The following is a 15,227-nucleotide window of genomic DNA, read 5'->3' on the forward strand; positions in this document are numbered from 1 at the left end:
CTGTGACACGGTGGCTCTGGGCCAGTGCCCTGCGGCTGCCTGATTGCTGGGCATGGAGTAAGACAGCTCAGACGGTGCTCTTGGTGCTCTCGTTGGGGACACAGCATGGCTGCCGTGCACAGAAGGCAGGAGGGACAAGGGAAAGGGAGGAGGCCCACACCCCCTCCAGCTCAGCCCGCTCCGGCGTGTGTCCACGGGCCACAGGATTCACAGAGGTTGGCCACAGAGAGGCCACGGAGAGGAAAGAAGGATGGAGGGAGAGATGGAAGGGAGGAAGGAGAAAAGAAAGGAAGGAAGGAGGGAGGAAGGAAAGAAGGAAGGGAGGAAAGGAGGGAGAAAGCCAGAAAGGAAGGCAGGCAGGAAGCCATTTATTCAAGAGCCCATGGTGGGGACAGAAATGTGGTCACAGGTAAGCACAGCCCAACGGGGCCAGAGATGACAACCATGCAGAGGTCTGAGGGCTCGCACAGGAGTCTGGAAACGCTTCGCTCCTTCCCGCAACTCCAGGCCACTGGTGTCAGCATCACACATAGCAGAAGAGACGTCCCCAGCACGGCCTGCCCTGGGCTCCCTGAGAGCAAAGGCAGCCGTGGGTTACAGAGGAGGAGGGGGATGGAGGCAGCAGGATGTCAGCTGCACACTGCAGCGCTGGGGACAGGAAGGTGACAGCAGCAGGTGTGGAGGGCCCTGGGGTAGGGGCTCACCTGGGTGGGGGTTCAGCTGGCCATGATGTGCTTCACAAATGCTGGAAAGAAGGGGAGGGTGAGCCGCCAAGGCTGGGCCTGGTCCCACGCTCCCTCCAGCAAGCCCCGCCTTGCCGAGCCCACCTTCATAGTTGATGCAGCCGTTGGAGTCCTCTTGCCCTGCCATCAGTTTCTCCACCTCGTCTTCCGTCAGCCGCTCACCTGGCGGGCGGAGAGGGAGCTGACTCAGCGCCATTGGAGGTGGGACAGGCTGGGGGGACCTGCTGATCCCTGCGTGGTGGCTCCGCCTCCCCAATGTCCCCCACACACCGCCAGCATTGCTCACTGCCCCTGGCCATCACCCCCACTCCCGACACCAGGAGAATCAGTGACCAGAAGGGCTGGATCTGAGCCTGGGTATCTTGGTGTTCGCAGGACCAGCGTGCACTGTGCTCTGTCCCCACTGTGCTGCAGCGGCTTCTCCATCAGGAGGAAGCCAGGCCCCACGCCCCTCTGGAAGCAGTCCCCTTGGGGCAGCCCTTTGAGGATAGAAGAAGGGCCTAGGGGTGGAGCTGGGGGCCTTGGGGATTGATATGGAGGGGACCAAGAGACCACCCACTGCTCCCTAGACAAGTCTGGCACTTTCCTGCCTTGGTATTTTTGTGCTGTGCTGGTTCCCCCATCGGAGTGCCAGCAGCAGCTCCCCCGCCCCTCACCCCTACACACACACACACACACACACACACACACACATGCACACACAACCCCAGGGACCAGCACAGGCCTGAACACAGTAAGCACTTAATAAATGTTTGCTGTAGAAAATGTTCACTTTGACAAGGGGGCCCCGACCGGCCAGGCACCTGACGGAGGTGGTGTAAGTGGGAGGCACACAGGCCCCCACGAAGGTTGGGATGCCCGCCCAGTCTGCATGGAACCTACTCGACCACTTAGCGCCGTGGCCCTGGAATCTGACCTTGGAGCAACAAATAGGAGGACTGAGTTGATCGCGGTGCACCTTCCTGCCCTGCCCCATTCCCAGAGCTGTCCCTGCTGGTTCTGCATTCCCCACCTAAATGAGGTCACTCTCTGCATTTCACAGGTGAGACATCGGCTGGGCAGATGACAGAGTGGTTTCTCCCAGGATGCCCCAAAAGAGGGAGCGGGGTGGGGAAGAGGCTGCCCTCACCCAGCGTGGCCAGCACATGGCGGAGCTCGGCGCCCATGACCGTGCCGTTGCCCTCCTTGTCAAAGACCCGCAGCCCCTCCACGAAGTCCTCATAGGTGCCTGTGTCCTTGTTCTTGGCAATGTGCTGGAGCATGGGCAGGAACGTTTCGAAGTCCATCATCTTGGTATTGAGCTCTGCAGAGAGATGGTCCAAGTCCCAGGGTCCAAGGGGGTGGGCACACCCTTCCCCTGTGCCTTATAATGAGGAGCTGTCACCTCTCATACAGTTCCCAAAGCAGTCTAGGCTGGTTTGCCATTTGCAAAGCATGCTAACACCACAAGACACAAGTCTGCTGAGAGGTGCATTGTTTCCCTAGCCCTCTGCTGTTCACGAGGACCGTCTGCGGCCGTGCTCCACTGCAGGGGCTCTGTGCCGTACCCCTAGTCTACTTTTGGGAAACAGTCCTCCCCTAGTGTCATTTTCTTACCGACCTCACGGTCCCCACCATCTGTGATTAGTCAGGAGTGGCTGGGCCAATCCGAGACCTTCCCTGGGACTTTGGAACCTGCGGGGAGGGCTTGGGTCTCACTCCTCCACAGGTGTCAGCCCCTGTGACCAGGAGGCCTGGTGAATCAGGTTGGGGCCAGATGGCCCAGCAAACCGTCACTGTTTGTCTCCTTGTCAGCATGGCTCTGAGACCAGCCTCAGTGTCCTCATCGAGACAATGGGAGGGTGTTAGGAAAGGACACAGCAGGCAGGTCCTCTTGCTGAGCCACCACGGATGGCAGCCCCCACCCCAGGCAGTCCCCCCTGGGCCTGGCACTAACAGGGCCCTCAGGCAGGGTGTACTACCTTCCTGTTTGGGCTTCCCCAGGACGCGGAGCACCTCCGCCTGCGTGGGGTTCTGGCCCAGTGCCCGCAGGACGTCCCCACACTGCCCGTACGTGATCTTCATCTCACACTTGGGTGTGCGGTCGAACAGCATGAAGGCTTCCTTGAACTCTGCCAGGAGAGGGCAGTGAGCTTCGACACTCCCGGAGTGAGCCCCCCTCGCTCCCCCCACACCAGGGTTCCCCGCTCAGACCAGGGAACTGTGGCCCAGCCCCGCAATCCCTGGGTCCAGACCGCTGCTCACCTTCAATCTGCTCTGGTGTGAACTCGATCTGAAAAGAGACCCCAAAGGCTTGAGGGCCAGGCTCAAAGCGTGGGGCCAGGCCTCCTCCTGGTCACTCCATGGCCAGCCCAGACCCCAGCTCCTCAGCTGTCCCAGCCTGTCCCATTCCAGCCTCCACCACCTAGGACCTCCCGTGGTCCACCCTGACACGCTCCTGCCTCCTTAACCCCCACTCCCACCCAATCTGAAGGCCTGAGCTTGTGCACGCCCAGACCCTGGTGCCTGGCGGGCCATGGCTGGGTAGCGGTGAAGGGGGCAGCCTGGCTCCCGAGGCCTCAGCCCAGGGTGGGCCTTATCTGAGGCTCCTAGTTCTAGACAGAGGTGCCTTAAGCCATAAGACCTGACCAGACTGGCTTTGCCAGGGACCCAGTGGGCAGGACTGTCAGCATGAGGGATGCGGGCGGCCTTGGGGTGGCAGGAGGAGGGAGGGTGTGAGTGCAGGCCAGAGGGCTTGTGGCAGTACAGAGTGGGGGTGTGTGCACACATGTGTGCATGTGTGTTCACACGAGTGTGCATGTGTGTGTGTCTACATGTGTCCGCCCACACAGAGCCCCTGGGCCCCTCAAGACTGGGCACAGCCAGTCACACTGTAGGCCCTGGGGTAGCCCCCACATCCCAGCACAGCATGGGGCCTGGGTGATGCCAGCCGAATGTTTGCTGGAGCTACACTGGGGCCAGCCTGAGGTCAGGAGGCCTCCTGGGACCCCATGTCCCCCTCCTCACCCGATACCAGGTCTATTTTTATCACTGCAGTCATTCGCCCCAAGGTCAAGGTCACACAGGGAGAGCAGCACGGAGGAGGGGGCATGACTGGTGCCGCTCCCACTGCTGCTCCCTGGGCGCCCCACCCACACACAGTGCCCCGGCCACACTTGTCCCGCATGGCTTCTGGCTCCAGCCAGCGCTGGGAAGAAGTTGTTCTCCAGCTCCCTGAGACTCCCTCCAGAAGACCTGCTGAGACGGAGGTCCCTGAGCTCCCAGCACAGGCCCCATGTCCTGCACATGCCAGCTTGAGGGGGCACATGAGGGGCCTCATTATCCCTGCCTCTCAGAGGGGGTCTGTGCCACCCTCAGACCTGGCACTGCCATGGGTCCCGGGGTGGCTGGGGGACAGGGAGCCACCTCCGAGTAACATGCTCTGAATGGTCCCCATCAACCCTGCAAGGGGGCTCATCGTCCCGTCTCACAGCCGAGGAGACCAAGCCTCCTCGGAGCGGGAAGGGGCTTGGCCACGGAGAGGGAGCAGAGCTGGGATGTGGACCCTTGTCTGAAGGGACATGGGTAGGTGCCTCGGGCAGGGCTCGAGCACAGGAGGCACATGCGAACAGGTGGGATGTAAGTCTTGCTGGGCATGAGAGGCTGGGAGTGGCCCCACAGGGCCCCTCAGAAGGCAGCAGGGCAGCAGTGGCTGGCGGCCAGCCCAGCACAGGGAGCAGGCAGGACACAGACGTGCTGCTATGCAGATGCCACAGGTGGGAGTCATGGCTCCCTCCAAGTTTAGACTCTGGGAAAGACTTCCTAGCGGGGGCTGGGGAGGTTCCTGAGGCCACTGGGCATAGCTCCACGACCAGCTTCCTACATGGCTTTTGGGATGTCCCTACCCTGCCTGTGCCTCAATTCCCCCACCAAAGAGCTGAGGTCTAGGAGCTCTGGGCTCAGTGACTTTGAGCGGGTGAGTGTGACCCAGCCTCAACCCCACACATATGCACACACTCATGTGCACACGCACACATACCAACACAGGGGGTGAGTGTGACCCACTTCCCCTTACTCCCCACCCTATGCACTCTTGGGGACTTGGCATGAACTTGGGACCCCTCAGCCGGACAAGGAAGATCTCTGTCTGGTTACAGGGTGTAGGGGAACAGCTAACCCCAAGGATGTGAGGTCCAGGAGGAAGGGCAAGGGAGACTCAGTTTCCAAAACCACCAAAAAGACATTCCCTTCAAACTCCAGTCCACAGTCCTCTGTGAGAGTGCATTGGCTCTCAGGAGCACCAGGGGAGTCCTGCCTAATGTCTGACCTCCGTCTCTCCTGCTACTGTCCTCCTGATGCCTGAAGCAAGCAGAGCTTGTCTGACCCCTGCACAGAAGCTTCCAGCTTCAGCTCAGTCAGTGCTCCCTTCTGGAGTCTGACCGACCACTGGGCAGGTGCCCTCTGAGACCTACCCACTGCTCAGCCCCTCCTGCCACAACCCGGCTCCCACACCCACCTTGATCTTGGAGGCATCAAACTCGACCTCCTTTGGGCGCTCCGGCTCAGGTGCGGGTGCAGGAGCTGGAGCTGCCTTGGAGGCTGCCTTGGCCTCATCCTTCTTGGGATCTGGCTTTTTGGGGGCCATGGGGGCTGTAAGCACAGAGAGGGCTGTGGGGAAAAGGGTGCAGACAGCAGGGTAGGTGAGCCGCCGTGCCCAGTCCTTTATCCTGCCTGGACACCTCATGACCCCAGCCCCACCCCTACAGTGCACAATAGGGACAGGGCCATAAAAGGACATTGGCTCAGCTCAGGGGCTATTTTGGGGTCTGGGGAGGGCATTGTTCAGGCTCAGGAATGATGGGGGAGGGGGGCCTTCCATTCCTCCCAATCACCTGTTGGAGAGAGGGAGGGGGAGAGGGGGAAAAAGGCCACTACTCAACACAGACATATGCACGCACACACATACCAACACGGGGGCCCTCAGCAGGTTAATAAACCAAGCAGGTGTAGAAGGCTGGCCCGCATGTGTGCCGAATGCTGTGCTGGGGGCAGAAGGACTGGAATTACCTAAGGACACCTCTGGAGTTAAACTTCCCATCTACACATCGAATTCCCCTGTGACTGTGTTTGTTGGGGGGGTGGGGGGGAGGGAGGTCAGCACATGTTTGTGTGTGTAGTCTCTATGTGTCTTTATGCGTGTGTTGTCTCTGTGTGTCTTTTTTTTTTTTTTTTTTTCTTTTTGAGACAGAGTCTCACTTTGTTGCCCAGACTAGAGTGAGTGCCGTGGTGTCAGCCTAGCTCACAGCAACCTCAAACTCCTGGGCTCAAGCGATCTTTCTGGCTCAGCCTCCTCAGTAGCTGGGACTACAGGCATGCGCCACCATGCCCGGCTAATTTTTTCTATATATTTTTAGTTGTCCAATTAATTTCTTTCTATTTTTAGTAGAGACGGGGTCTCATTCTTGCTCAGGCTGGTTTTGAACTCCTGACCTCGAGCAATCCGCCCACCTCGGACTCCCTGCGTGCTAGGATTACAGGCGTGAGCCACCGCGCCCGGCCTGTCTCTGTGTGTCTTTATGCATGTGTTGTCTCTGGGTGTCTGTGCCTGGGTGTCTACATGTGTGTGGGGCTCTGTGTGTGTGTTTGTGTGGAAGGGGTCTGTGTGTTGTCTGGGTGCCTTTATGAGCATGGGGGTCTGTGTGTGCCCTGTCTGTGTCTACGCGGGGCACGGTGTGTGTCTGGGTGTTGTCTCTGTGTGTCTGTCGCCGGGGGTTTACAGGCGTGCATCCGTGTCTGTGTGAGTGTGTCTGTGGGTGTCGCTGCTGTGTGCTTATGTCTGGGTGTTTATATGTCTGTGCATGAGTGTCTGGTCATGGCAGGCAGCTGGTCACAGCCTTAGCCGTGGGTCCAGGGATCTCTGGGACACCCCAAGGAGCAATGGAATGAGCACTGCTCCAGCAAGGGGCGTCACCCCAGGCCAGTTCAACAGCTCAGGCCCCCTCAGCAGCGCCTGCCTGGCCCCGAGGCTGGCTTCCTACGGCCCCTCCCACAGCTCCAGTGACCCCCCTTTCCCTACACCCAGGGCCCTGGCCCCCACTGTGCCCCTGCCAGAGTGCCCTTGCCCCGCCTCTGCTTGGCACTGTCAAAGCTCCACTGTGGCCTGCTCCAGGAAGCTTTCTCCCATGCTGCTCCACCGCCCCTGCCTCCCTCTGCCGCCTCTCTGGTGCAGCCCCAGAGGGTCTTCAACTCTGAGGGAACCCAAGGCGCTGAGCGGGGTTTGCCCCTGGTGTCCGCCCTGGGCAGACGGCAGTGGCAGAGTCAGCCTGGCTGGGCCGCCATTTGGGGAGTGGGAAGGCTGAGGCGGCGTGAGGCTGCTCCGACACGGACACCCAGAACGGGGACATCTTGCAACCACATTGGGCTCTGCTGCTTGCCCAGCGTCTGCGTCTGGGGGGTGGGAGGGAGGTGTTCCTGGTTATTTTTAAGCGCCTGGAGCCTTTGATAGAGACTTCAGAGGCAGCGCCCACCACCACTCCCTGAGGGACTTCCCTGGCGTGGAGAGGGCTGCAGCCCAGCCTGCGGGGATTCCTGGGGCCTCTACCTGGGGCTCCCCCACCTTCTTCCTGCTGGGCCCATGCCTCTCATCCTGTCACTCAGCCTCACCCGGAGGGGACAGCAGTCCAGGCCTGAGGCTGGGCCCCTCCTGGCCAGAACACACTCCTCCCCTCATCTGGAGGGCAGAACACCCCACATCTGGAAATCTGACAACATCCGGGGCTGGGGGGGCAAGTTTTTCACTTTTCTTCCAGATGTTTGGCAACAGTATTGAGAAAGAAAGGCGTGGGGGGAGGGTCGGCAGAGATGAGCCAGAAATACCACAAGAGGAGAAGACAGCCAGAGGGGGACACACAGAGAGAGGCCCGGGGGGGGGGGGCATCTCCCAAGCCTGCTGACCCCCAGGACAAAAGTCACATGGGAGCCCCAGCCACCCACAGGCACAGCCAACAAGACCAATTTCCTTTCATTCATCATGGGGGAAACCGAGGCCCAGGGCAGAGGACATACCCAGGGCCCCCTCCCCCATCCCATTTCTGTCATCCCCACACAACTGCTCTCCCTTCAAAACCACCCAACAGCTGCTCAAGCAGGGTAAGTCAGTGACATGAGTGTCCGGGGCCTCGGTTTCCGGGTCTGTGCTCCGGGGTGGGCAGGCTCCTGCAGCAGGCCAGAGCCACACAGCGCCCCCTTCCTCTGCCTGTGTGTGGCAGGGTAGAGGGAGTGGTCGGTCCCCTTCCCACAGGGCTTGCAGTCGGGACAGGGTGCACAGAGCCACCCTCACTGCCTCACCAGGGCCCAGATCAAGGCTGGGGCCGGGACTTCAACTGTCTGAGCTCTGACTCTGGGCACACCCCGCTGGCCCCTGGGAGCAACGGTGCCCAGAGCTCACCCACAGGCGACCTTCAAACTGTAACGAACACCCAGCCCCTAGCAGGGACTCTGTGCAGATCAGCCGAGCCCTCCCAGGGCCTGATCCTTTATTGCCAGCGGGACAAGGCAGGTATGCACAGGTGTGCGCGGGTGGACAGGGCATGGAGACTGCGGCAGGGTGGGGCAGGTGGCAGTGGGCAGTGGGGACAGGCCACACCGAGGCTTGGTGCTCACCTCTCACCTAGGTCCTAGCCGGAGCTTCATGCCCTTCAGGAACGGCTGCCGTGCAGACAAGATCCTGGCAGGACCTGCACAGCCCAGATCCTACCCGTTTCAGCTGCCCCAGCCCTGATGTCTGAGTTGTGGCCCAGCCTGCTGCAGCCTCACTCATGCCATGTTCCGGAGGCCTGTCGGGGCAGCCCCTAACCCATCCCCCCCAGCCAAGGGGGATGCCGGGGAAGACGTGGGCCCTGACTTCTGAGGGGCCTGTGGATTAAGACAGGAGACCCCTGGCCACACTGGCCTCCTGCCAGCTGCTTTCCAGACCTGCAGGCCTTTGCACAAGCTGTTTCCTCCCCTTGGGGCCACTGTTTGGGTCTCTGGTCTCAGTGAGATGTCACCTCCTCTGAGAAGCCTCCTCAGACCACCCTGGTCCTGCTCTCTGCCCTATCCCTCTCCCTAACCCCTCATCCCTACACCTGCTAAAATGAGCTTGTTTCTTTGTTCTCTAGTCTCTTTTGTGTGTCCTCCTTCCCATGAGTGCTAGCCACCACAGGAGGACGGTTTGTCTTCCACAGCTCTCTATCCCTGGGACCTGGGACCCAGCAGGCACTCAGGAATACTGGATGAGCAAACGTCCCAGATATCCCAGCTTACCCATCTGTCACAGGGCGACTGAGACCCCTTGCCATGCCCCATCCCTGGAGTCGGGTTAGGGGAGATAGGGGGATTTGCTGACTGACTGAGCTCTGGTGATGCAGAGGGCACCCTGGGACAGCAATGCAGCAGCAGCTGCCCACAAGCCCACCCGCCACCTCCCCACGCCCACCTTAATTCAGGCCTGCTCTTCACAGCCTGAAGAGGTACTGACCACACTGACCAGCAGGGGGCGTAGAAGGGATGGGAACGGACATTTGCTTCCTGGACTCGAACTCTAGAACCCAGGGTCCTAACCCAGACCCTAGATCTGGAAACTGGAACCCCAAACCCAGACCCCAGACTCAGATCCCACAGTCTGAACCCCAAATTCAGCACCCGGAACCCAAAGTCCAGGACTAGACCCCACACTGGGGACCCAGGCCCAGATTCTGGCACCCAAACCCTGAACCCAGACTCCAAAACCCAGGATGTCAAACCCAGACTTTAAACCCAGATTCCAGATCCTAGTGCCCAGCCTCAGGATCCAGGATTCTAAACACAGACCCCAGATCCAGAATTCAAGACCCAGGACTCAGGATTTAGGATTCTAAACCCAGATTTCAGGACCATAAAACCAACCCAAACCCCAGACCCAGGACCCAGAACAGGAGCTGGTGGTTTTCCAGATGTGCACAGACTGTTGCCCTGTATGGACAAGGGCAGGGAGGGGGCAAGGGGTAAACTCTTGGCAAGCAGCAGGGTGGGTGTTTGGCAGAACTCCCTGACAATTTTCAGAAGGACATGAGGAATGTCCCTCATCCTGTCAGAGCCAATTTGGGGAGCTCAGAGTATGGTTGCCACGTGGAAGAGATTGTGGGGAGGTGAGGCCTGGCCGTCCCTTGAGCCCAAGAGTCAGAAGCAGGGGAAGACGGTCGGGTTCCCCACGTGCCCTTGTCCCCAGGGCCACAGGCTCCGCAGGCTGCCCTGGCCCGCCCCGGCCCGCCCCTCCTGGCCCACAGCCTCCCGGCTGGGACGCAGGCCCACACTTCCCGGAGGAGTCGAGAACGCGGCCTGGGCCAGACCCACAGCCTTAGAAGTAGGTCAAATGTTGCCGCGCAGCAGGTCCTGGGGACCCTGTCCTGAGGCGGGCTGGCCCATGGGCTGCAGCTCACCCACCAGGGCACACACGTGTGTCCATATAGATGTGAACTGACCACCACATGCTGGGCGTCCATGAACACAGACCCCACAAGGGGCCCCCAGGTCCCTACCCAGTGGCACAGACAGGGGTACGATGGCTCTAGGGAGGGCAAAGGCTGCCCAGCAACTCTGACTAGAGGTGGCATGAGGCAGGCAGGAGGACCAGGAGGAGATGAATTTCTGCACCATCCCACAGACCTGGGGCCGTGGGTGAAAGTCTGACTCCAAGGAGGACTTCCCGGCAAAGCTGCTCTGCCACCAACAGGATGTGGCCCGCTTCCCGGAGGCACAGCCCGGGTTCTTGAAAGATGGGAAAGAGTGCCCAAAGGGGAGGCAGGAGACTCCCCATGCTCTTGTGACCCAGCCTGGTCCCTGCTCCTCTTGGCCTCAGTTTCCCCACCTGTACAATGGCCACAGGTGGGGCAAGGTGATCTGAGGTTCAGAGGACAGGCTCTGCCCCAAGACCCAGCCCATCCTCAGCACCCCCACACCACACACAGACAACTCTGTCCTCGGGCAGGCCCCTCCCTCTACCCACTGTGCTGACGGGGACCAGATGCTCCAACCTTGTGGTTCTAGGGGTGGGGGTGGCAGGCCCGGCGGGCTGGCAGGCAAACCCTGGGTTTGGCCCAGGGACCTATAATCAGCTCCTGCCCCTCTGATCCTGGCCCAGGACTGACGCTTGGGGCTGTGGTGTCCTGGCCGGCTGTGGCCACGGCCGCTATATTTGGGAGCCCAATTCAGCATGAGGGAGGGGTGGGCAGGCAGGAGCCTCCAAGGACCAGAGCCTCATGGGGGACAGTATGGGGACAGCATTGGCCAGACCTGGTCCACTGTGGAAGGGGCCACAGCCCTGACTTCAGGGCCCTGGACAGGGGGGGCAGCGGCCCTGCCCTCAGTGATTAGTCTAAGGAGGGGGATTGAAATTGTGTCTGGGAATACTGAACCCCTTATTTAGCCCCCGAAGTCAGAATGCCAACTGGGGCCACGCATTCTGAGTGCACAAGCAGGGGTGGGAGCCGTCGGGGATGCGTGCGAGGCAGAGAAAAGGCTCTTGAGGGGTGGGTGAGGTTTGGGGTAGGGGGGTCTGGGATGGGGGTGCCCACGTGCCCACATGGTGCCCCACCACCCACCATGTGGGGGTGCCCACATGGTCAAGGGAGCCCAGAAAACAAAGACCTTGGGTGGCGGGCAGAGGGAACAGAGTGAGGTGCGGCCCTGAGCCCCAGCTCCCAGCTCTGCCTGCTGCTCCAGCTTCCGGACAGGGGCCCTGCCCCTCCCCCCAGCGTGGCCGTGGCCTCCCTGAACTGCCCTGGACATTCCCTGCCACTGGGCCAAACCCCGTACTCTCCCACCAGCAGTTTCCCAAAGAGCAAATATTTATTGTCCTTGGAAGAAAAAAAGAGAGTCCCTTTTTAGGATAGGGGTCTGGGAGCTGCTACCAAGGTTTGCAGGGGCTCAGCAGCGGCCTGAAATGACCAGAAACCCCACCTGGACAGGCTGAGGGGGGAGGAAGGAGGGCGCGAGGCGAGCCGGCCTTGGAGCAGAGGGCGGGTGGCTGCCCCAGGCTGCTGGGCTGGGGCTCTGCCCCGCTCGGGACCCTGGGCCACACCCTTTGCTCCCCTTGCCTCCATTTCCCCAAGACTTCTCCAGAACAGGTCTGAGGGGACAGACACTGCCACGTGAAGCAGGAACATGCATGTGACTGTAGGGGTGTGCGTGGTCTATATGTGTGTGACCATGGGCACAAGGACGGGGCCCATGTGTGACTGTGTGGGAATGTGTAATCTTGCGTGCTTACGTGTGGCACCGTGAGCGCGAGGCTGTGACCGCGCGTGGGCATGAGCATGCCTGGCGCTCCTGGCTCTGTGTGCGTGTCTGTCTGTGCGCCTGTTCATCTGCTGGCATAGGCGGGGCGGGGGCCTGTGGACACAACCTCTGTTGAATGGCCAATTCAGTCAAAAATGCAAGTAAATTTAGCAGGGGAAAAAAAAACCCGTCAGTCAGATGAGGAGTCTGAATTGAGTGGTTGTTTGCCTGGATGGACCGACTGTCTCAGGCAAACGGTTCCCGCTGGCTGGGAGCGGGAACGGGCTCCCCCAGGCCATCATGGAGAAACTGGAGACGGGGACGGTGGGCTCTGGCAGGGACAAGACACAGAGGCTGCGACAGAGACGAGAGGACAGAGAGAGACAGAGAGTGACGTGGCAGATTCAGAAACGGGGGATAGAGGGTGGGTAGGTGGGCCGGGGCGAAGGCTGCCCTAGGGAGGATGTGGTTCCCACAGCAGTCCTGTCGCCCCTGACCCCAGTTCCCAGCTGGCACAAAGCACAGTCACCCCCACCCCTCACCCAGCTCCCAGCAGCCCAGTGGACCAGGAGTGAAACCAGACCAGGATGCAGGAGGAGAGGGTGGGCACAGGCTGTTGGACAGAGGGACAGGATGAGAAAGGAGGCAGTGCCGGGGACAGGGATGACAGTGCTGGCAGCGAAAGCAGGAGGGTGACAAGGAGGTGATGGTGGTGATGGCAGCGGAGAGGCAGAACGGGCTAGGAGAGCCCCCCGTCCCCTTGCAGACCCCACCTAGCTGTGGTGCCCCCCCCCCAGACCCAGTGCTGTCCCGCTCTGCCCCACCCAGCACCAGCTGTGGCCTTGCCTCCAGTGGCCACATAAAAACCTTCTGTGGCCCAGGGTGTGGATGCTGCGTTAAAAATGGCCCAAGTCTCCAGCCAGGAATAGTTAGGGTCGATTCCGGTACCTGCCTGTGTGGGTATTTATATATCCACCCACCCTCCCAGTGTGGTTATGTCTCTCTCTCTCTCTCTCTCTCTCTCACGCACACACACACACACACTCTCAGGATGGCCAGTCAGGCTACCCCGCCCCTGCCATGTATCTGTGTCTGTTGTCTAGAGATACCCGCTGGCCCCTGGACACTGGCTGCTCCGCCTTTGCCCACCCTGCCTGGTCCTTTCCACCAGCACTGGGGCCAAGGGGAACAACACATGCACAGGCAACTCGGGAACCCTGGCCCACAGCTGTTTGGGCCAAGCGCAGGCCCACTGTACCCACACACCTTTCCACACATATCCTCATGCTGTGTAGATGCCTTTGTGTGTGTGTTCACATGCTGTGCACACACATCCACACACCTTTGTACGGACGTGCGTTTGCACACATATATGCACGCATTCGCACACCTTTGGATGCACATGCACACACCCTCCCCACACACCCAATGCGTCACATCCTTGAGCTGCTCACAGGGCCAGAAAGAACACCCAGGTGTGATTTCTGGGTGGAAATCAGGAGCACTGGGGAGGAGGAACAAGGCTGAAGGCAACAGAAATCAGGGGACCCTCCCAGGCCTGGCACGGTCTGCATGTACGTGCCTGGAGGGCCATCCCACCCCCACCCCTACCCCCGTTCACGGAGGGGGAAACAGAGGCCCGAGCAGAGCAGCTGGGCCCGGGAGGTCACTGTCCCTGATGTGGGGCTCTCGAGCCGAGCATCTGTGTTGTTCTTGGCACATCCAGGCCAGATAAGGACAGGGTCGGAGCTCGGCTCTCGTGGGAAAGGACTCTCTGGAAGGCTCCCGACCCATTCCTTTCCCAGATCTTAGACCCCAGGGCAAGCAAGAGGAAGGCAAAGGGAAGAAGGACGGCTGGGGGACAGGCAAGTCCCCATCAGGCCAGCCTCAAGGGCTGTGGGGAGACCACAGCAGGTTCGGAGACTCATAGGTGCTCAGGAACGTGGAGTGACCCCTCAGGCCAGCATGGGACCCCCCAAGTGCGGGCCTTGGAGCAGATAGGGAGGGGCAAAGCCAGGCCCAGCTCTCTGAGCCCCTCTGCTCCAGGGGGCCTCCTGGGGTTCTAGAGCCAGGGCTGGGGCTGGGGGCTGTGTCCAGTGGTGTGGAGCTGGGCTGGATGGAGAGACTGTTGCGGGGCACAGCTGGAATGTCAGGAGACACTGGAGCAGCAGCATCCCCCTGATACAAAGCAGATCAGGGTGCTGGTCCTGGGATTGGTATTGGGGCCGGCTGAGGACAGGGGACCCAGTTCTGGTCCTGGTCCCATCACAGACTCCTGGAGCCTCTTCCCTTCTGGAGACCTCAGTGCTCAGCTGTACAATGGGGCATCCGTGATGTCAGCATGGGTCACGCTTGGACCTGGGTCTCCTTGTCCCACTGCCCCCGCCTTTGCCCCTGCCCAGGTCTCAGGGAGTGGGGAGAGCTGAAGCTTAGGGCTCAGCAGCCAACAGGGGAACAATTGGGGATTCTGCATGAACACAGGGGCCCAGGCAACGCTGCAGACAGGCTGGGAGGGACTTCGGTTTTCTGGCCCCAGGGAGCCCTGTTGGACAGTGAGCCCCACTCATCTGAAGGGGGCCTTGCCTTCAGGAGTCCCAGTCTAGGCCATAAGCCGGAGAGCCTCTGTGGTGGGTGTGGCGGGGGATGCTTAGGGCCCCGAGACCCGTCCCCCAGCCCTCCCCCAGCTAGCATGCTCACGCCCCGTAATCACTGCAAATGCGGGTCCCAGGGTCAGGCTGCCAGGAGTCACCACCACCTCAGGCCCCCCTTGCCCGACCTTGGGGTCTGGAGAGAGGACATGCCAGTGTCCCTACCCCCATCCCCCCTGAGGGAGCAGCTGAAGGGACAGCTGGGCTGGGCTGGGCTGTGGGACCAGGGTGGGTCCTCCCTGCCAGCCCCAGGCCTCCCAGGCTCCAGTCTCCCATCTCAGGGTCAGGCTAGAATTGCTCCGGCTCGGCCTTTGGGTTGCTCCCCGATCTTCTGAGAACTCGCCATCGGGTGTATTCAATCTCACAAGGCTCCTTGGAGGAGTACGTTCTAACAGTGACGGCAGGGACTTGTCCAGAGGCCTGAGGACAGTCCTCCTTAGGTCCTGGGCTCTTCTCCCTCCTTATGAGGAAACGGAACCTCGCCACAGCAGCTGAGAGACAGGGGCTGCAGGGCCAGGGTGTTCCATGTCCAGAACTCAGGGCGCACGGCCCCTTAGGACAG

General features: G+C 60.7%; 1 protein-coding gene across 1 annotated transcript; it reads right to left on the minus strand.

Moving 5' to 3' along the window:
• Nucleotides 1-347: 347 nt before the first annotated feature.
• On the minus strand, nucleotides 348-5,448 carry MYL3 (myosin light chain 3). Its single transcript, XM_075995648.1, has 7 exons — nucleotides 5,239-5,448; nucleotides 2,988-3,015; nucleotides 2,705-2,854; nucleotides 1,873-2,046; nucleotides 828-905; nucleotides 705-745; nucleotides 348-571 (listed from the first exon to the last, which is right to left on the minus strand). The coding sequence occupies exons 1-6, from the start codon at nucleotides 5,365-5,367 to the stop codon at nucleotides 717-719; spliced, it is 588 nt and encodes a 195-aa protein (XP_075851763.1). The 5' UTR covers nucleotides 5,368-5,448; the 3' UTR covers nucleotides 348-571; nucleotides 705-716.
• Nucleotides 5,449-15,227: the final 9,779 nt, after the last annotated feature.

The sequence above is a fragment of the Microcebus murinus genome, chromosome 1 (assembly GCF_040939455.1).
Source record: "Microcebus murinus isolate Inina chromosome 1, M.murinus_Inina_mat1.0, whole genome shotgun sequence".
Taxonomy (NCBI): domain Eukaryota; kingdom Metazoa; phylum Chordata; class Mammalia; order Primates; family Cheirogaleidae; genus Microcebus; species Microcebus murinus.